Here is a 20,759-nt window from a genome sequence, read left to right as displayed (position 1 = left end):
CAATGTCAACAATCTGCAGGCTGGACCAGAAGGGAGAGACATGAGATGAAATAGGAGTAGACATTTCCGGCAGCATGCACACTAAATCATCCTCCTGATGCTACATCTGGTGGCAGCTGCCTCCTGGGCTATTTCGCACCTATAGTGATATCCAGCGTACCGCATGCCACTTGTCAAATGAAAGGACGCAATCCACAGCCTCTGCCTATTGATATTATATTTAGAACACAATACATGTGTGCGGTGCATGTTTACATACCCAGTTATTCTGCTGGTGTGGGCACGCCAGAAGTTTTCAGCTGAGTCAATGTGAAAAAAGAAACAAGAAAACCCTCAAAATGAATTCCACATGCTTTTTAATAATAGAGAGAGAGAAAAAAGGTGCTAACCTCCAGGGGATTTTCTCTGAGGGGCGAAATTCTCCATGTTGTAAATGTAGATGTAACCGATTTGGTCAGCAGCGTACAGCAATGATGTCTTTTCTGTTTTAGCCAGTTTTGTTATCTTTTGTTTGAATCTTGACTGTAAATTGGGGATAAAAGTGGTTGAACGTTTTAGTCGCTGACATGCAGGCTCACTATTTGGCTGTGACTCAACTAGAACCAAGAAAGGTTGTTGATTCAAACATCTTACAGCTTTGATGCTGCCCATATATTTTCCTTCGCCGAGCACACTCCAGATATTTATACAACCTGTGCAGGAGAACATACATAAAGACATTTTGGGGAAGTTATAATGTGCGATTATTTCGTGTAATTAGAGTGCTCATAATACTGACCCATTGCTCCCGATGAGACAAGAGCTGCATCTGAGGAAGACTGCTGTGATTTGCAGTTCTGCAGAAAAGTGATGCTTGGAACACTCACGTCATCGTCTGTGTGCCACGAAAACACTTTTTTTTTTACTGTGATAGATGCAATAACTTTTATTGAACACAATCATCATTCACATTTAAGTTCCAAACTCACCTGTAACATGTTCAGCTAGAGGAGGGCTGACAAAGCGGCACTGTATATGTCCAGAAACTATGTTCCACACTATAATCTCTCCATCATAGCTGCTGGTGGCTAGAAATGGGGGGCACTGCGCCAAACAAAGGATGTCCTCCTTATGACCATTTTTCTGAGGAAAGATCAGATTTGGAAAGAGAAGGTTTTTTTTGTTTATGTGAGCAGATGAAAAGGCTGTGAGTGTTTGTCTGATAGGTATTAAGTCATTAGCACTATTCAGGGTGTTACAGTCCATCTATTGTGCCTTTATTCTGCCATGCTATCTGTTTCAAGGTGGCTTTTGCTAGCAGCAGGTTAGCTGAACACAAAGATTGCAAACTGCTCTGTTTTTTAAAGGGTAAAATAATCTGCCTATCAGCCATCTCTGTTTCTTATTTGTGAAAGAAACTCACTGTGAAAAATAACAAATTTCATTTTCACATTTCATTCACGAGAGTTGAATTCGTTTCCTCATTGTACCCTTATCAATAAAGGGCCATTGCTTAATTTTAATGATTCTATTTGCACACCTCATAGACTACAGGTAAGCAAACATGGGGGAAACAAAGAATAATTCACCATTCTGAAAGCCAGAAAGAGTCTTTCTGGTCGAAATTGTTTACCAGAATTATGGCTATTTCAAGTATTTCAAGCCACTGTTGTCAAAAAGCTTTCACTGAAGATGTTATTTTGCGTACTGCATTCTGTCACACATTTTTCATCAAAGCATCTCTTGATGTGAAAACGCCGAGCAGATTACCACTGCCACTACGCTTTGTTCATTCATCTTGTGCTTTCTGTGCTTGTTTCTCACCGAACTCAACAGCAATTGTTTTTGCTCAGAGTGATCCTGCCAACAAAAAGCCACATAAATCAGAAAAAGCAGATGGCACTTTTGACAGTGATTGTTGAAGTTCCTGTCATTTGTATTCGCAGCTGAAATTGGTCATGTTTTTTATTTTCTTATCAGATGCGACTGACCATCTGGAGGATTCACTGGCTGAGTGGTTAAGCAATGCAATCACCCATTGATCTTCTTCCTGAAGGCCATGAATGAAAAAGAATTTGGAAAATCCACAAACGAGGATGACGAGATGGAAGAGGACACACATCCTACTGTGAATCATACAGGATTAGTGACAATCCAGTTTTCAGTTCCACCCCCTGTCTGCATGTGTTCCCTCCGGGTGCTCTGGCTTCCTCCCACAGTCCAAAAGAGAAGTATTATAGGTGGCTCAAACTTCCCAGTAGGTATGAATGTGTCGTTGTTTGTCTTTCGATGATGAGCACGCTCATCTGCAGGAATGTCCACGGTGCTCAGTCATTATTTCTGCTTGATGTTTGGTGAGTCTTCATTGCATTGCAATATGTGTGTAAGGGCTGTAAGGAAAATCTTTATGATGGGGAGGACATAAATTGTCTTTCTAATTTGAAGGAAGACTTTACTACACACGATTGATAAATACAATTTACTATTATTATCCAGTAATAAGCAGGGTTACGTGAGGATGAGGCAACTCCACAATTGAGCTACAAATGTTCTGGGAGCGAGCGGGACAGGTATCAGGAAGCCTTTGTTGCATGTCTCTGTACCTTCTTCTCATGTTTAAAGACTAGCTTCCTCTGTGTAACGCTCTAGTATGAATGCAGTATCAGCAAGGAAGCTTTATCTTTACAGCCACGCAGACAATCAGAGGTTTGAGGCAGCAAATGGGCAGAACTGACAAAGCATACTGTATACTACTACTATATAATACACAATGTGTCAGAGTGCAAGGAGCTTTTCCACATACTACTAAGTACTTTCTTTGTAGTATGCACATCAATTAAACATAATGTCTTAATCTGATTCTTATAATCATGTCTGTCAAACAAATATAATGAAATATTACATTAAATATCTGAGGTATTGCACTCGTATTTCACTACTTTCACAAATGCAAAATGCAGTTATATTTCATATTTGATTATAAAGGTACAATGAAGAAACAAATAGTTTTTTTTCCTTGCTGATTTAACCAGATACTATGTCATTTTTAACACATAAAGGTGTGTGTTTCTATAAATGAAAGAAAATTGTTGTATTTATCCAATGTTTATATATTATGTGGACATAAATGTTAAGAGCAATGGCCAGAACCCTTTGAAGTAATTGACTTGATCTGTGTGAACTCCTTTTCTAAAAAGTTACTGTCAAGACAGTTTTATATTCATTAATCACCAGATCGTCCTGCCATGAAGGCTGCGGCCTCTGAATGTGATGAAGGTCCTCCGGTAAGTCCTGGCAAAGCACAGAAGCACAGTCAGCGAATGTCAATATATTTATTTTATTATGTTTGGATCATAAAGACATAATTCTTATCAAGTGGACAAGGACACATTTCTTTCACCTTGCATCAAAATAATTGCACATTTCCTTCTAAATGAATGGCTGCTTACATGGCTGCGCTCAATGATGCTGCTGGAATCTTAATTTCCCTGAGGGAGCCTTCTCAAGGGATTAAAAAAAGTTATTTCTATCTATCTATTAGTGGATCCGGGGATGGGGCCAGAGGAGCACAGGCCCCCAGTTGAAATCTGTTTGGCCCATAAGGTGTCCCTGCTCTGTCACTTATCTTTTTATTTATTTTATGACTTTATGCGGAACGGAAGCTTCCATTGGGAAGGGTTTCCATGCTTGTTACTTTTATTTTTAACTTGGATGTCAATGAGAACCTTATTTATAGGTGAGAATAGGTCGTTTGGAAGTGACACAAATGCAACAGAGGTGTTATCTGAATTCTATTTAACCATTTATTGAAATGCAGTGGAGTGTAAGCCGATGGAGGAATTGGAGACAAAATAATTGGAGGGATTTCTAAAAGCAAACTGACAAATAATACCAAGACCTTCAGTCATTTTGTTTCTACTCACTGAGTAAATGTCAATCTTCCGGTCCCGGCCGACAGACATCACGTAGCTTGAAACATAAATTACCCAAAATAAACATCGACTGAAATTCATACTGAGCCAAGGACACTTGTCAAATATTGCATCATTACTCACCAGTTCCTGTGAACTTTCAGACAGATGCAGTCGCACACCTCGTGACATTCACCATCTACAGCAACATTCAAAGTCATTTTTCACAATTACTGGAAATATCAGCCCCGGCCGCCAGAATAAAATGCTGGCATTGCACATTTCTGAAAACCACAGATGCACTTCGTATATCTCATTCTTTCTACAATGCCTGTTATATTTTCAAATTAGATTACTATGGGCTGACTTTCATACCGAAAGGTGGAAAGCTCAGTAACGGCTGCAAAGAAACAGGCTGCTGTTTGAGACAACTTCAACCAACCACTGACCTGGTCGAGGAACTTATAGCATCTGTTGAGACATTTTTGTCACCATTTTTGGGGCACCACAGCTAATAAATTGAACAACGCATCTTAGGGCTCTGCTGTTGCAGATAAATGAAATAATTGAACAATGCATTTGTGATGACACACCTTGTTGGCTGCAGCAGCAGAGTCCTAAGATGTGTTGTTCAATTTATTAGCTGTGGTGTTCACAAGTCTGCTGAATAATAAATATGTTGGGTAGCTTTAATCTTTTCTGCTAAGCTTCTTAAATATTTTTTTTTTTACACGCTGCATCTTTTGTAATTAATAAAATTATAAAAAAGCAGGATCTTCTCCTCTATTCCTTTTGTGTCTAAATGCAGCCATATTTTTACAATGTTGTCACAAATTGGCTAATTTTAACATACAAAATATAAAGTTTCATCTTTTTGCATGATTTGCAGAGATGTACAGTAACAGCGTTTATTCATGCGGTTGGTTTTATAAATGTATGATTTCAAGCTTTTTGTGTTGATGGTGGAATTGAGATTTCTCTCACATACCCTTCTTCAGTGTCTTTAAGCACTGACCATTGTTGAAGTTCCAGATCTTTAGACAACCATCTCTTCCACCTGTGATGAGTCTACAAACCCCAGAACACAATAATATAGTTCTTGGCAAAATATATTTTATCTAAAGTGAAATGATTCACAAGGTGCTTCAGGTACTGTACCTCCTCCCTTTCAGGTCAAAGGTCATACAGGTGATGATAGACAGGTCATGTATGCTAACAAACTCAAAAATCTGTCTGCCAGTGTCAAAATCCCAGACTTTAATCACCTGAAATCAACAAAATTTTAATTTCACATCTGAGTTAATGCACGTCGGCCAAGTATCATCTTCAAGTTTGAATCCACACTGGATTCATTTCTCAGTTGAAGTGTAAAATCCCTCATCTGTGCCCACCGTGTTGTTAAGTGCTAAATTACTCACAGATCCCTCGGTGCAGCTGACTACTTGTCGAAACTCCTCACTGAAGCCGCAGCACGTTACGGGATCATTATGTGAAACAGTCATATGTCTACGAAGCCTCGGCCTGACAGAGGAAAGAGATCAAAAATGAATACCAGATAATAGAGGAATTTGGAAGAAAATTTGTCTGAATGGAAATGGAAAGGTGGGAATTTTGTCATTTGAGAACTTCCCCCCATCCTTACATCACAGCACAAGAATATTTTCTCAATATATTTGGAGCACATTGGATTATATGAGAAATAAAAAACAAACCTTATCTTCAGGTAGATAACAGACATGCAGTCTGATGCAATGTAGAGCGATTTCATAGCCGACGAATACAAGCATGCAGATATGTCACCACGAATCCCACTTGCTTTAGGCGCCACTGCATGCAGGCAGCACTGAGTTTGTATATCCCATATCTGAAATGGAAACAGTTGAAATCCCATAGGAAAATTCATATAGTATATCTGAGGAAGAGCAATACCATTCTAGAATACTACAACACAAGTAAATGTATTTTCAGATTTCCTCTGCAGGCATCCTAATAAGGTTTTTTTTTTATTGCTGTTTGTAAAATCGCCCTTGATGCCGTAAACGATTCTGGACAAAGACAGATGGTTGATGATTCTTGTTCCTGACACTTTGATTTGGCGAACTACCAAACGTCATGGAAATATGAGTCAACAATCAATCATCTTTCCCGAGAACCACTGATCCCAAAAATGTATGGCAAGAATTCAGCAGAGCGAATGACAAACATAGAAACTACAGGCAGATCCAGGGTCTCTGCAAATATATACTCCAAGTGGGATATAAAATTAAGGACTCAGAGGGATTAATTTAAATCATGTACAGCCTACAATTAGTAGTAGCAATGATATGACTTAAAGTTCAAGTAAGAGTCATAAATCACTTTCACAGCTCCGTCTGTGGAGACAGAGAATATTTGACTGTCCTCTGCCGAGATGCAGAGGTGGGTGACAGGAGCACAGTGGCCTTTCAACACACCGGTGGTCTGCCTGACAAGAAACGCAGAATCAAGACGATGTGGTATTTGGAGATAGTTCTAATCCTCTCAACCAATGCTCACTGAATTCTAGGGCCTCACCCTGAAAAACATGGGTTCCATAAGCGTATGAGTCGGTCCATGCCTCCAGTGACCAGCAAGCTGTGCTTCTCACAAAGGTCAAAGGTTGTGACACCTTTGTGGATGGTGAAAGTTGTCTGGTCACACGAAGCCCGAAGCTGAGACGTCCAGTTCAGTTGGACCTTCTTGGTCTTACCCTCATAGCAGGCCTCTCTAATCTCGGTCAACTGCTGCTCAGCATCAGTTAAGGGCAGCACACAACCTTCAGATGGAAGAGAGGTTATCATCTTTATTTTTATTTCTGATTATTATTTACTCATCAGCTTAGTATTTAACATTATAGCTGAATGTGTATTGGAATGCAAAATTCCATCATGTTTTTGTAAACAGATAACTTTTTTGATGATTTGTCTGCATGCAAACAGAAATTACCTATAACAACAGAAGAAGAGTCTTCATTTGATGAGGAGACAACAGTCTGAAGACCTGGAAAGTATTTTACCTAAATATACAGAGGAGAGTTAGTTGCATAATCTTACTGGTTTAATCTATTTGCAATGCAAGTGCATCTGTTCTGTTCTCTTGGTCTCATGTTCAACCGCTTATCCAGATTCAATTTGAGGGGACAACAGTTTGAAGCAGGGAAGCCCAGACACTCCTCTCTCCAGCTTCTTCCACCAACTCATCTGGGGGCATCCCAAGGCACTCCCAGGCCAGCTGAGAAATATAATATTTCCAGCTAGCCCTTGGTTTGGCCCTGGATCTCCTCCTGAGGAAGGTATCCAGTGGGCATCCTGACCAAATTCCCGAAACACCCAGCTGATCCGCTCAATAGAGCCGCTACTCCTCCGCATTGAGCGGAGGAGTATCTCTACCTTGAGCCTCTCCCAGATGTCTGAGCTCCTGTTCTTATCTCTGAGGCTGAGCCCAGCCATCCTACGGAGACAATTTATATATTCTATTCTATTCTATTCTATATTGTGGGATAATATGTAAAGTCTCACCTGTGTCACCCAATCCTTATGAACCTTCCATCGGACAAATGTCACATTCGGAGAGAGCACTGCATTTTCCATCTCTATGTTGGGAATATTCTCAGTCCTTGGTAATTTATTCCATAATCTATAAAAAGAGAAGTTGCCTAGCCTTACATATGCACAAACCACATAGTTTAATTGATCAGTTGAGGAACCTATCGAAAAGGGAAAGTGTAGTTTACTATTATATTTTTATATGGCAACAGGTTCATGGATCTTTCAAACAAGATATTTCATTTTACATAATCCATGCACATGCACTCAGCTCTATTGGTATCAGAACAATATAACTGTGATTAATGTTAAATAAAACTTAAATCTATGGTTTTCATCCCGAAAGCGTTGGAAGGTAGCATATCTTTTCAGAAAACAGCCAGAGAAAACAACCAAGGACATGCAGCCTCTCTCTTCTCAATGAAGGTCAGTATTCAAAAGACATAGCTGGGGACAGTGTCGAGGAAAACCTTCAAGATGATTAAGGCATGTTTGAATTTTGCCACAATGCATCTGGAGATGAATGCTGAACTGTTTGGAAGACATTGTTCTCATTACATTTGGTACACAGTGATGTGCCAGAATTCCAGCTCAGCGATATCACAGACTGACCTCCAGCATTTGGACACTTTTGTTTGCTGTTTAAAGGTGATAAAACTAGCTATCAAATTTAGAGTTCAAATAAGTTTTTGCTGCTAGTAATTTGGATGACAGATAATTAGATTTTTGCTTCATTAAAAAAAAATATTATTTCAAGCTCGCATTTTAGGTCACATATTACCTTAGTTTTATGTAAATTTAGTTTCAGACCCAAGAGAAGATCTTATCCAAAACACATATGATACCATGGAGCATACATTTGCAATTACTTTAAGAAATATAAAACACGCTTCATTGAAAGGAGACTTGATTGAAGAAGAAACATAAAACTTATTTTTTGTCATTATATATGTCCCATCTCCATCACAGATGGAACATATAGAAAGTCACGAATACCTGAGGGTATCTCCAACAGAGGATATTAAAATGATAGCCACACATCCCTGAAATAAAACATACATATATTAACATAATCTCAGTATTAATTAAGTGGTGTGTGAGAAATCATGGATTCCATTTGAACAAAAGATCCTACCTCAGTATCTCCATACAAAATACAACATTTATCTCGGCCAGTGTAGCTGTAAGGAAAGACACAAAGTTGTCTCTCAGATCTTGATACATTGAAACACAATGATAAAATGAGTTTGTATGACTTGCCGGTAGCCTAAAGTCAAAGGGACTGTGTTCAGCGTGCTGATCTGGCAGTAAGGTTCCAGAGTCGAAAGCTCATATAATTGGATCTCTCTGTCTCTGCTCAATATGAGACACACAATAAACAAATCCAGAAATCAAAGTATTCTATGAATATATATATATATCTTTAATTCATTTAGATTTAGATTTTACCCTGTTGCAATTATCATCTTGTTATACTCCGCCATTAGAGTGAAATCACTTGCCCATTTCGACTTCCTGGCCGAAGGTCCTTCCATCTACAGAGAAAATAAACTTTCCACCAATATAAAACAACATAATGCCAAAATGGAATAATGTATTTGGTGGAACTACACAAATTACAGCTACATAAGGTGATTTAATCCAATACAACAGACCTGATATAATATAATATCAAGGGTTCATGATATTTTGTTTCGATCATACATTGGATATATGATTAGAGTAAAGGTTAAGCCAGGGGGCTTGCTGTATTTTGATTATCCCCAGAAAAGAAGCAAAAATGACAATTGATTCATCAAGGTTGGACTGTGCAGCCAAAACAATTTTACTTTTCCATTGATCTCAGTTTTTTTCTGGTTGGTTAATTGAAAGTGGAAACAACAGGGAGGGAGCAAGACAAGCAGCAAGGACTGTCGGTGAATGAGTGTAAAGAGAGGCCTCCTGATGGAACTATCGATACGCTTCACCATTCAGCTCAATTTGGCTATGCTCTTTTGGAAAATGATTTAACCTTATTTTAATTCTCATATTTGTGAGTCAGAACCAATATATTAAGACTATCACATTGTTGGTTTTGGTCTTTTTAAAGAATTTATGGACAATGATACATAGTGAATAAGATTTTCCTTGAAGTAGAATACAAAAGTTAATACATACAAACATGGGTTTGGTTTTCAGTAGCTTAAGTTCAGGGCTCCAGAGGCAAGCAGTCCCATCTTCTTGCACCGTGACGACGGTGCCATCGTGGCTGGAATGGATGTTTTTGGTGGGAATGCCATTAGGCAACGTCTTCACAGTGGCTGGTAGAGTGAAAGCCACCTGCTTACTGCGTCTCGCCGTGGCTTGGCTCTCTTTGTACTCCTGCAGCGTGTATGTGCACAAGTCACCCTGCGTCAGATTACTCAGTGTTAAAAATGAATGTTTTCTGCCATTTATCTTGAGTCAGGATAACGGTTCGGTAAAAAAAAAAGAGGAAATAGTCAACACACAAACACGAATCAACACCTCACAGTTGTGCAGTTTATTCCCATATCTGTTCAGACACACAATAATTACACTGATGCGCTGTATGTAAAAACCTTGAAGGGATTTAAGGGCAGTGAGCACATTTTTGGTGGACTGGAAATTATAACTGCAGTATATTGATGGATATGAAGCTCTATGTAATCACTAGAGTTTTAAGGAGGGCACCGTCAATCTATTGTCTGACCAAAAGTGAAATATGTTTGTAATTTCCCCTTCTTACAGGGTTGAATCATAACCAGAAAATAGTTTTGCAGATCATTAAGAATATTATGATATCACAGTGAACTTGAACTGTGGCCTTTGAGATAAAAAAGCATCATCATTTTATTCTAATTTGTCAAATGACGTCTTGAGCTGGGGCGAAAGCATTTTTAAAAATAGAATCACATAGTTCTTGTATCAAATCTTGCAATACAGCACCATGGAAATGGGACAAACACCTTGACCTATACTTAGAAAGCTATGAGATGTGCCTCTTCAACCATGAAAATAATGGAATTATTGACTTGAAAATAACATAAATATTAATAATGCACTCATTTTCAATCAGAAAATGTTTGGGACAAAGTTTTCAGCTTTCCAATCCATCATGAATGGAGGTTATAACCTACCATTAATAACCTAATAATAACAGCACCATGTGTTTCATGGTCACCTGGGTCCTTGACAACATGATTTAGCTCAAATTGTATTGTGCACTTAGAGCTGCTTTATAAATCCTTCTATGGTACATTATTATAGTAGTTAGGATAACTTTTATTGTACATTATTGTGGCCTTTCTTTTTTTTATCTGTAAATTCCTGTTTACAGCACGTGACTCAGAACAAAAGGCTGTATCCTCTGTAGGAAGCAAATATGACTTGATGCTCACCCATGAAATCCTTCCTTGGTCTAAATAATCAATCTTCTTGAATAACCCTTGAATTTGTGCATTGCTCTGTGAAATTGAAAAAGAATGAAGCACATTGGCAGTTTGAAAAAGAGAGGTAGTTGCAAAGCACTGAAACACAGAGATGAGAGTGAGAAATGTGACACAATCTTACCATTGTAGGCAAACTCAAACACTTCTTCAATATACGTTCAAAATTCTTCACATTGATGGATGTCACACCTCTCATTTCAAATTCCTTTATAGAGAAACAGACAGTCAAATCTACTGGAAATGACTCATCAGACATTCAGTGTGGTTTTAAAAAGGAGAGACTATACAGTACCTCAAATGCTAGTTTCAGTGTCCGGAGGTCAGTGAGCGATATCATATCATTGATCTGAAAGCGGTGGTGGTGACATATCAATTACTAATCCTGTTACTGTGTATGCATGGTGTGTGTGTAAGTTATTATTAGAGAGCATTAAGTACAATAAAAACAGGTCAACTTGCAGAAAATATATAATTGTAAAACTTTCTTTCTGTGTGTTTTTCAGACAACTCAAATCCACTCACCAGAGAGTTCATAAAGTCGGAGTGCTAAAAAAGACAAACCAAGTTTAGACAGGAGAAATGAACAGTGCTCGCCTCACACTGAGCCCTATTTCATTAGCAGCACGATTAGGGCTTCACCTCTGAGTAATAATGAGTGTCTTTAATGGCCAGCAAAAGAGATGAGACACTTGCATGAGGCCAGATGACAGGCCATGCTCCCTGTGTTAATGGCCTCTCTTCAATTTTCTGCAGTTCCCTAGCAACGGGTCCTCGGTCCATGACACTCTTTGATCTATCATTAATAAATAACAGAGATAAACAGCCTAATTCCTCAAGGTTGTAACATGAGCGTGGGTTTTCCCATGGTGCCTCCTGAAATGCAGAGATAATTGTTTAATCAGTCAGAGTGATGGAAATACTAAAGTGCTCACATAACCTTGACTACTTTACAAATCCCATTATAAGAGATGCATAACTTTGAACTTGTGAGCCTGGTCTGCCTAATCTGCTATGGCACATTCCTCACTGCATTAAAGCACAAGAAGTGAGACTGACATCTGCAACCCACAAACCTCGGCCTGTGCATTTGTACCAGCCATAGTTCCATCATTTCTGTCAATCTGAAACCTGAAACCTGAACTATACAGTTGGTATTTATGCTTGTTTGCTTTTGGCCTGGCTGACCCAGGCTCTGGGACAGACTGATCTGCCTCCGGCGCTGTCAGGCTGCAAGTAAATTGATCGTCAGATTATTTTTAAATGTCTTTTTTTTTTTGCCAATATTGCTCGTTTGCTCTCCTGCTGGTTGGTGATATAACACAGGACTTTAACTGTAGGTTAGTTTGACTACTTTGGAAAAACAATGTTAGTACGTGCAGCAGCGTAGCTCTCTTGTGACACCTTGAGGCTAGAGACAGGAACATTAGTTAACCAGACATGAATGCTTTTTCTACCCTGGATAACTTTCATACAACGTTTTTTTTAACTGTACCTGCAGGCTGCAGTGTCTGTGAGTTGAATCATGACTATGTTGCACTTGTCTCATGATTTGCGCTTCATCTCCAAGTGTGATGGAATGGCTTCGCCTGTTCTGTCTCAGAAGCTCCCGGACCCACCATTCAGGCTGTTCTTTTCTGTCCTCACCAACGCCCACTTGTCTTGATGCTGATGCTTTCCGATCTCGACTACCTGGCCCTGAACTGCTTCTCGTCCAGTCCTCTGTACACCCCAGTTCAGAGAGGATGCTGGAGGATTTGAGATTTTATTTTACTTGAACGCATGCCCTGCACTTAGTATACATCATTATTATGAGTAAATACTTTTGCATTGAAAGGAACACTATTGTGCATGTATTAAGCCTTGGAAGGCAATATAGTGTTTGAAACCACATATACGTTTTACTCTTGTTTAATATTAATCATCATCCAGGTGACCAGCTGTCCTTGATTACAGTAACTCCCTCTAGTGCTGCCACGAATTACAGCTCAAGCACCATGGCAACTGTAAACGACTGTGTAAAAACTTTACTGTGTAATCAAGTTAACATAAAAATGGTTAATGATTAAGAGGGATGGCATCCAACAACAACAACAACAACAACAACAGTGTAAATGATTACCTGGTCCCATGTTTTGTTTCTAATCTTCCTGAAGTTGAAGAAGAGCGAACCTTTTTCTCCAAAGGCATCCTTGTCAGAAAGTCTATTTTAAAGATTGATGTGATGTCATAAGCTGACTTTAGCGCAGACCATTTCCTCAGTCTATCCTGCAAACAGATGCTCCCATGCAGGCAGATCTCACATTAACCTACCTGAAACCCACTCTAACATTACACCTGAGCAGAGCGGCTTGGCCCCATGGCAACTATAGGTAACCAAGGGTGACAAGTGTGAACACAAAACTTAAGAAAACTCTGCTTGACGAGGGAGAAACATCCATGTCACCCTCTCATTCTTATTAAGATAACAATATATTGAACAGTTTACTTTGTAATTTTACATCTTAACTAGATTAATTTCCACATTTAATACATCTCATAAAAGTTGTTTTTATGCATATTGCACTATATTTTAAAGAAAGAACTCTTTATTTGTCATATATATGATGCACACATGGTAAACACACAGAATGAAATGTTATTTTTCACCCTACTATGGGCCCCTCTGAAAATCAACACACACAAGCATATATGTAGGGGCCTCATGGCATGCAGAGAGGGGTGCCACCATGATCGGTGCACCCAAAGCAGTTAAGGGGGGTCAGTGCCTTGCTCAAGTAAACCTCGGCAGTGCCCTGGAGGTAGACTGGCCCGTCTCCAGTCCCCAGTTCTCACTCCGTAACATTGTTTAAGCCGGGACTTGAAACGGTGACCCTACAGATTCCAACCCAATTCCAACCCATTTAACCACTGCTGCCCAAAAACAATGTTACCTGAGTGGGAATCAAACCCAGGCCACCCAGTGAGAATATTAAATTCTAACCACTAGACCACTAGGGATGTTGTAACGTGTAGGTTGCGTAAATCAATAATTGAATTGGTACGGTACATCAAATTAAATAATTGAAATAAACTTTATTCTCCCTGCAGGCAGGCATTTAATGATCAAAATAAATATGTTGTACACAAAAATGTATTACGCAAGATACTTTTATTACTAATATATGACCTTAAGTTATAACATTTGTTATTGAAAAAAATTATAAACACAAAAAGTATACGCCACAAGGCTCAGCTAGGTCCTGGCCAACTTGATATCCAGTCTAGGGAACAAGGATTAATGACTGCTGGAAGTTTAGTCCCTGTCTCCCTGTTTTAATAAGCGTCTTTCGCAGCCTGAATGAATGAATGAATATATTTATTAGATAGAATGTTAGAGTACAAGTACAGTCACACAGTAGCATGTATTACAGTACAAATAAAGTCAAACATCCTGTCTAAGAGGAGCATTTCAAAAAAGCCCTTGCGGTCTTGTTTCCGTTGAAAGTCCTTCGTACATAAATCATCCACAATTAACAATACAAATTTAACAATACAAATAAAAATAAAACCAATATTCGATAACTCAAGTGATGCAAAGTAACATTAGAAAAATAAAATGATTTTACACCGCCGATGCAAACTAACAATTAATCTAAAATAAATTACACCACTGATGCAAAATGACAATGAATGACAATAGATTACATAAATTACAATAAATTACTAAGGAAATTAATATGTGCAACGTAGGTGGACAAAAAAAAAGGGGGGGGGGGGGGTTTGATCCGGAGAGAGTCGTGATGACTATCTCCGTTTCTGTCCCCCTAAAAGGTGTATTTTTAGGGCCGTTTTGAAGGAGGCCAAAGAGGTGCCTCCTTTTCTGTAAAACCAAAGGACACAGCACATAAATGATCCAATCAAATTAGCAATGCACCGGTTAGAACAGTCAAACATTCACAGGCTCACGGGGATGCTAACCCTCCTCAGGTAAAATTCTGTGGAACTGCTGCAGCTCCTGAGGAAGCAGAGACTTCTCCTCACATGAGACTCTCTTTCCATAGATCCTGTTGCAGTTGGTCAAATCTGATCTCTTCTGTTGATATTTTCAGATGTGCCTTTGCACAACAGTCGGAACTGCAACACGGAGAAGAAACCAAATAGATAATTAAATATATGTAAGAACCACTATCAGAATTTACATCAGCGCTCATACCAAGAGAGCCCAGCTTGGAGTCTGTGCTGTTATGGTTGGGCAGTAGCTCCGGATTTTGCTGTGGCTTTTGGTAATTATCCCTCATTTCTGTGTCACTAGCCACTTTCTGCTTGCTGCGCTTAGCTGTGAGTCTTCTTTCTGCATTATTGGAATAATCATGTCCTGTCAACAAATTCAACCATAAAAGAAAGAAAATAAGCAGTTGAGAGAAAGCAGTAATGACTGATTTATACCTGCCAGATTGCCATGATGCTTTAAAGACACAAGACTGTGAACTCCCTACCTTGAGGCGTACCCATGAAGTCACAACTGTAGATGGAGCGGTACTGTGCTGTCAAGGCCTCGCGGATCTTCTCCTCACATGTGGAACATTTCCAAACGTGGCCAGTATACTCAGAGCTCTGCACTGCTTTTCTCGGCAGCCTCCATGCCGTGAACAGCTTAAAGGTTACGGTACATTTCAATAGGTCAAGCATGACATTCAACTACAAATGTAAAATGGAGGCTAATACACCCTGAATATCAACCTGACTCGGATGTGGGTTGTTCCTCCGCCTCTGCCCTGCAGCTGTTCCTGTGCTAATGCATTCAGCTTTACAGGCAGGCTTCCAGCAAAACTCCTCATTGTACACAGTTGAACCAAAAGGAGCAGGACGTGAATAAGAATATATAAATGAAGTTGATGTTGGACACCTGCACATGCAACAACATGCACATACTATTACACACCAACAGACACTCAAATTCAGTAAAGTCAGAAACCTACAAATAGAACTTACAGCAGACTCTCAGTTGAATTTGGCCAGTAGACAAATTGCCTTTGATTTGATGTTTCATAAGGATCCCACCACTGTTTACCCACTGCAAAATATATATATATATATATAATATATATATAATATAATACTTCTAGAATAAAGTTAGATTGTATGTGAACCATTGCATTGTAACTTTAAAAATGTGCATTACTTTCCTATGCAGATACATGATACTATCTACAGACATGTAGACACCTAGTACAAATTATTTCATCAAAAAATATTACTGTCCATCCTATACCCTATTACACAACATAATGTTGTATTACTGTAATATAACTGTAAATCAAAGTGCAACAGTAATAACAAATTAAAGCCGCAAGCGGCGTTGTAGGCCCTCGCCGGCCGACAGGCCGTTGAGCTGACCCGCCGACGCACGCCGCTTTTGTCCTGAGTGCTTCACAAGTGTTTAGATTTTAGCTGCATTAGTAGCTCACAGTTTAGTCAAATCGTTATTTGGATTATATGGCCATCTGCCATCAGGAGTTTTGAAGTTTCAATCCAATATGGCCGCCTTCCTGTGTGTCTGGGGGCGTGGCCATAATACTTTTTTTTTTGCCCTGACATGACGCATGTCTGTGCCGAATTTCGTGGCTGTCCGACAAAGTTGGCGTCGGACCCCTCCCCATAGGAGGGGTTGCCATCGCCATGGCAACAGCGTAAAAAGTGCAGCCTGGGTGTCATTGCCTTTTCAACCGGCATGTGTGTGAGAATGTATGTGGCAAATTTGGGACGTTTCCATGCTAATATGTCATTTTCATAAGATTGATGATTGTTTTGTGTCGCACTCATTTGATTAACATGGGGAATGCCGGCCATTGCCACGGCAACACCGTCAAAAGAACAACATGGTTACGATTGAGTTTTCCAACCGGCAAAAACAATATAACCTTTTTTTCTGAGTGCCCGATTATTACACAAAATACATTTTCGGAATGGTCTCGAATGGTTTCAATCCAATATGGCCGCCTTCCTGTGTGTCTGGGGGCGTTTTTCAATCATTCACAGACTCACTTCTACTAAACCAATTACCTTATAATGTTTCGATCACATTTTAATTTTGTCTATTTAACTATGTCGTGCTATATATTTTTTTTTAAATATATTTTCCACATATAGAAGCGTTATAAAGTACCATAAGAATAAAACAATGTACTTAAGAATAACTTGTTTAATTGACTTAATCCCAAATATGTTTTACTCCATTGTAGGATAAAGGTCCTTATTCCTCGTTTTCCCAGTCCAGTTCTGTTTGACATTCAAGTTGAGCGCCATTCCTGCGTCTAGTTTTTTTGGACAACAAAGTATTCCCGGCGTGACTGAGACAGCGAGTGTCCAATTAGATACTCCAAGGAGTTGACGGCAGCCAATGTCCGACAGCCTGGGCTTTACGCACGGGATAAACACACTGATCCCAGGCACCGAACCGCGCTCTACCGGATCCCATTGTTTGAGACGTAGCCCCGTACGAGCGGCGTCTTACACCAGTGTAGAGGTAAGCGTTCTAAATGTCTAAAATGCATTTAACCGAAGACTAGTTTATATGCGCTGCGGCTGAAACGGGGGGGGGGGAGGTTTCCACATCATCGTTGCAAACCGCATGTCTGGATGAATGGCTGCGGTTTAGCACCGGTTTGTTACATTTTTCCTTAGTGATATTAGTAAAAGAACGATGAAACGATCCGTAGCCATAAAATAAACGAACAAATGGCATCTCATTCACTTGCCACGCAAATTACAATGTTTTACCAACCTAAAATGTTGCGCTAACTCTAACGGTCTTCTGCGTTAACCTCACAATGGAGGCTGGATGATGTGACCGTGATGACATCATATATGCTAGCGCTAGCTAGCGGTTAGGCAGAACAGAAGCATGAGTTAGCTCTGATCTGGTAGCGTTTCTTTACCCCGGGGGGGCTGTGGTGCAGGCGGAGCACAGATCTTCCAGATTATCGTTCCTTCCTTCATTGAGACTTCAAATTCAGCGATCTAAACTATCCAGAAAGGCCGTCAATGTTAAATAACGGGGCCCGTGACATGCAAAAAAAAAAAAAAAAAACCCGCATGGTGTATGAACGCACTCCCGCTAGCTATTGTTCGCAATCAAATCAGCCATTTTATTAATCGTCACCTTGAAAATCAGCATTGTGGCATGCCAAATGGCTAAAGCAAGCTAGCCTAGCTATCAAGCTAACGGCACGAGCGAGAGGAGACAAAGCAAGACCTGAGCCATAATGGCTAACGGCTAACGGCTAGCGCACTACGGCATACAAGGCCGTGGGCTAATGCTAATGAAGTCATTTGGGTTATATTACAGCCCCAAGCCGTCTAGAACGTGTGAAACAAGAGGCTGGGTGTTATAATTAAATAGTATAACATATTAAAGTATTTTTTTTAACCCATGTTTGTATTCGTGAATGGATAATGGGACTAAAGATCAGTTTACGCATGTCTACGTCAGTATTCAAATGGGCATCATGTTTGCCAGTCACCTCCTCCCCATAGCCCGATTTAAACAATGGATGGAAGTGACAAAGCAAGCCGAAGACACTTGGTGATATTTAGATGCGGACAATGTGGTGGAATCATTGGACTCTGATGCATTCCTCTCAAAGTAGCTTTGCTTTCTCTCCGTCTAGATATGCCGAAGATGGTTAAGGATCCGACGAAGCCCAGAGGCAAAATGTCCTCATACGCATACTTTGTGCAAACATGCCGACAGGAGCACAAGAAGAAACATCCCGATGCCTCGGTTAACTTCGCAGAGTTCTCCAAGAAATGCTCAGAGCGTTGGAAGGTAAAATACATTTCTATATATATATATATATATATATTCTTCTTTTTATTTCTTTACATAGTCCCAATTGCTTTGATATGTGTGCATATGTATCAGCTCCAATTTTTGTTTCCAAAAAGACAATGTCTCCAAAAGAGAAAGGCAAGTTTGAAGATATGGCCAAACTAGATAAGGTGCGTTATGAGAAAGAAATGAGGAATTACATTCCCCCGAAGGGCCATAAGAAGAAGCGATTCAAGGACCCCAATGCCCCAAAGAGACCACCGTATGTACCATGCTCAGCTCCATCCACACTCAGTTTTTTTCCCCACCCCTACAATAAATGCAAATTACATATCTTAAACATAGCCTGATCTTTTCCGCCGCAGGTCTGCGTTCTTCCTGTTCTGTGCCGACTTTCGCCCCAAGGTAAAAGGCGAGTGCCCTGGGCTCACAATTGGGGACACAGCGAAGAAGTTGGGAGAGATGTGGAACGGCTCATCTGCAGAGAACAAGCAGCCATATGAGAAGAAGGCTGCCAAGCTGAAGGAGAAATATGACAAGGTAAATGACGACACTAGGTTTAGTTTTTGCATGCGTTCAGGTTTGTTTTTTAGTGGTAAAAACACATTTGCTGCGCTTTGCACAGGATATCATTTGCTACCGCACAAAGGGCAAAGTGGATCCAGAATCTGCTGCCACTGCAGCAGCAGAGGACGAGGAAGAGGAGGAAGAGGACGAGGAGGAAGGCGACGAGGAGGAAGAAGACGACGAGGATGACGAGTAGATTGCGTAAGGGAGGGACGTGATGTTTTCTTTATGCCATATAATCCCAGTATACTCAATTCACCATCTTGAAACAGAAGTCAGACTGAACAAGATAATGTGTATATTTAATGTTTTTAAGATGTACAGTGTTATTCTCCTTTTTTGTAAAGTTAACACTACATATAAGTTTGAGATTTTCCAGTGGTAGTTCATTTTTTCTTGTCATATGAAGTAACAATTTAGGACTGCAAATCAGTATGAAGTGTATTTAGGTGTTAAAGCTCAAAAATGAGATTTCTGAGTTTGTAGTGTGTTTTTCTTTATTTTGGAAAATATTTTTTTACGTGGCGTCCCAATGTCTTTTTATTCTTTGAATAATGAATACCACTCTAATATCAAATGCAGCTGTCGACATTGAAGAATGTCTTCAATAAAGGTTGTCTTTTCTTAAAAACCTGGGTTATTTTTTCCCTCCGATTTATCTCAACATCACAAGCTGTCTGAAATGAAATACTCTAAATGTGAAACGCATAGTCGGTTGATGACCACCATGAATACAGTAATTAATTACATTCCTTAATTTAACAATATTTGCAGCAAATGAGTGGATGAGTCTGCCAGGTTTATTTTTTTTTACATTTATTTTACAAATGATAAAACTAACTTCCATAGTACTTTTGTATAGGTTGATTACCATAGTTTATTATTGTGTCTTGCATATGAATGCCCAGCCCGAATGGGTTTATAAAACACACCACAAAACATTATACAGATGGTTGCAATGCCTCACAGTTTACACAAATACAAACAAAACACAAATCACTACTAAATCCAGATCAAGCAGGAAATAAACACATTTTGTCTTCGGTCGCAGGTTTTCAAAATATAATACACAAAATCAAAAACATGTTTTTCAAAAGCATAGAAGCAAAAGGGTTAATATAAATAAATGTAAGGGCTGGGAGCTATGATAGTGATTTATTTTCTCCCATAGAACTGATCAGCCAATGGGCATTGCTCTTTGTGTTTTGGTTTGTCGTGTCAGACAGAGCATCTTGCAGAGCAATTGGGTCAAATTTATTAGATACAAATTAATTATTGCTTCTAATATTCTAAAAGCTTTGCAAGAGTTCAAGAATCAGTGGCCTCGAGAGTTTTTAGTTGTTGTTTTTTACCTAGAAATTTGTGTGTGTGTGTGTGTACGTGCGCATGTGTGTTTTTACCTGACTGATTCATCTTTTTTGCACCAGACTTTCTTCTTTTGCCAAAATTTGAAAAGCAACTGCAAATACTGAATTCTTGT

The 20,759-nt window shown here is 39.5% G+C and overlaps 3 protein-coding genes across 3 annotated transcripts; 1 reads left to right on the top strand and 2 right to left on the bottom strand.

Moving 5' to 3' along the window:
- Positions 1 to 389: 389 nt before the first annotated feature.
- On the bottom strand, positions 390 to 13,089 carry LOC137914700 (cilia- and flagella-associated protein 337-like; the record flags this gene model as incomplete). Its single annotated transcript, XM_068758198.1, has 25 exons — positions 13,022 to 13,089; positions 12,395 to 12,647; positions 11,195 to 11,248; positions 11,024 to 11,107; positions 10,852 to 10,917; positions 9,611 to 9,841; positions 8,903 to 8,988; positions 8,714 to 8,806; positions 8,589 to 8,634; positions 8,450 to 8,496; positions 7,427 to 7,544; positions 6,855 to 6,924; positions 6,444 to 6,684; positions 6,249 to 6,354; positions 5,603 to 5,754; positions 5,309 to 5,411; positions 5,049 to 5,155; positions 4,879 to 4,958; positions 4,035 to 4,089; positions 3,903 to 3,948; positions 3,211 to 3,270; positions 969 to 1,122; positions 779 to 874; positions 634 to 692; positions 390 to 522 (listed from the first exon to the last, which is right to left on the bottom strand). Coding segments are annotated over exons 1-25 (2,608 nt in total), but the record flags the coding sequence as incomplete, so codon positions are not given.
- Positions 13,090 to 14,854: 1,765 nt separating this feature from the next.
- LOC137914699 (testis-expressed protein 26-like) lies at positions 14,855 to 16,146 on the bottom strand. The gene is given in 6 exon segments (XM_068758197.1): positions 14,855 to 15,015; positions 15,089 to 15,256; positions 15,378 to 15,534; positions 15,622 to 15,787; positions 15,874 to 15,955; positions 16,140 to 16,146. Coding segments are annotated over 6 exon segments (741 nt in total).
- Positions 16,147 to 17,350: 1,204 nt separating this feature from the next.
- Positions 17,351 to 19,887, top strand: LOC137914694 (high mobility group protein B1-like). The gene is made up of 5 exons (XM_068758193.1): positions 17,351 to 17,407; positions 18,552 to 18,709; positions 18,829 to 18,974; positions 19,078 to 19,252; positions 19,338 to 19,887. The coding sequence occupies exons 2-5, from the start codon at positions 18,554 to 18,556 to the stop codon at positions 19,473 to 19,475; spliced, it is 615 nt and encodes a 204-aa protein (XP_068614294.1). The 5' UTR covers positions 17,351 to 17,407; positions 18,552 to 18,553; the 3' UTR covers positions 19,476 to 19,887.
- The last annotated feature ends 872 nt before the right edge of the window (positions 19,888 to 20,759 follow it).

Source organism: Brachionichthys hirsutus, unplaced genomic scaffold (assembly GCF_040956055.1).
Source record: "Brachionichthys hirsutus isolate HB-005 unplaced genomic scaffold, CSIRO-AGI_Bhir_v1 contig_1000, whole genome shotgun sequence".
In the NCBI taxonomy this organism is placed as follows: Eukaryota; Metazoa; Chordata; class Actinopteri; order Lophiiformes; family Brachionichthyidae; genus Brachionichthys; species Brachionichthys hirsutus.
This window is presented reverse-complemented; position numbering and strand designations above follow the sequence as displayed.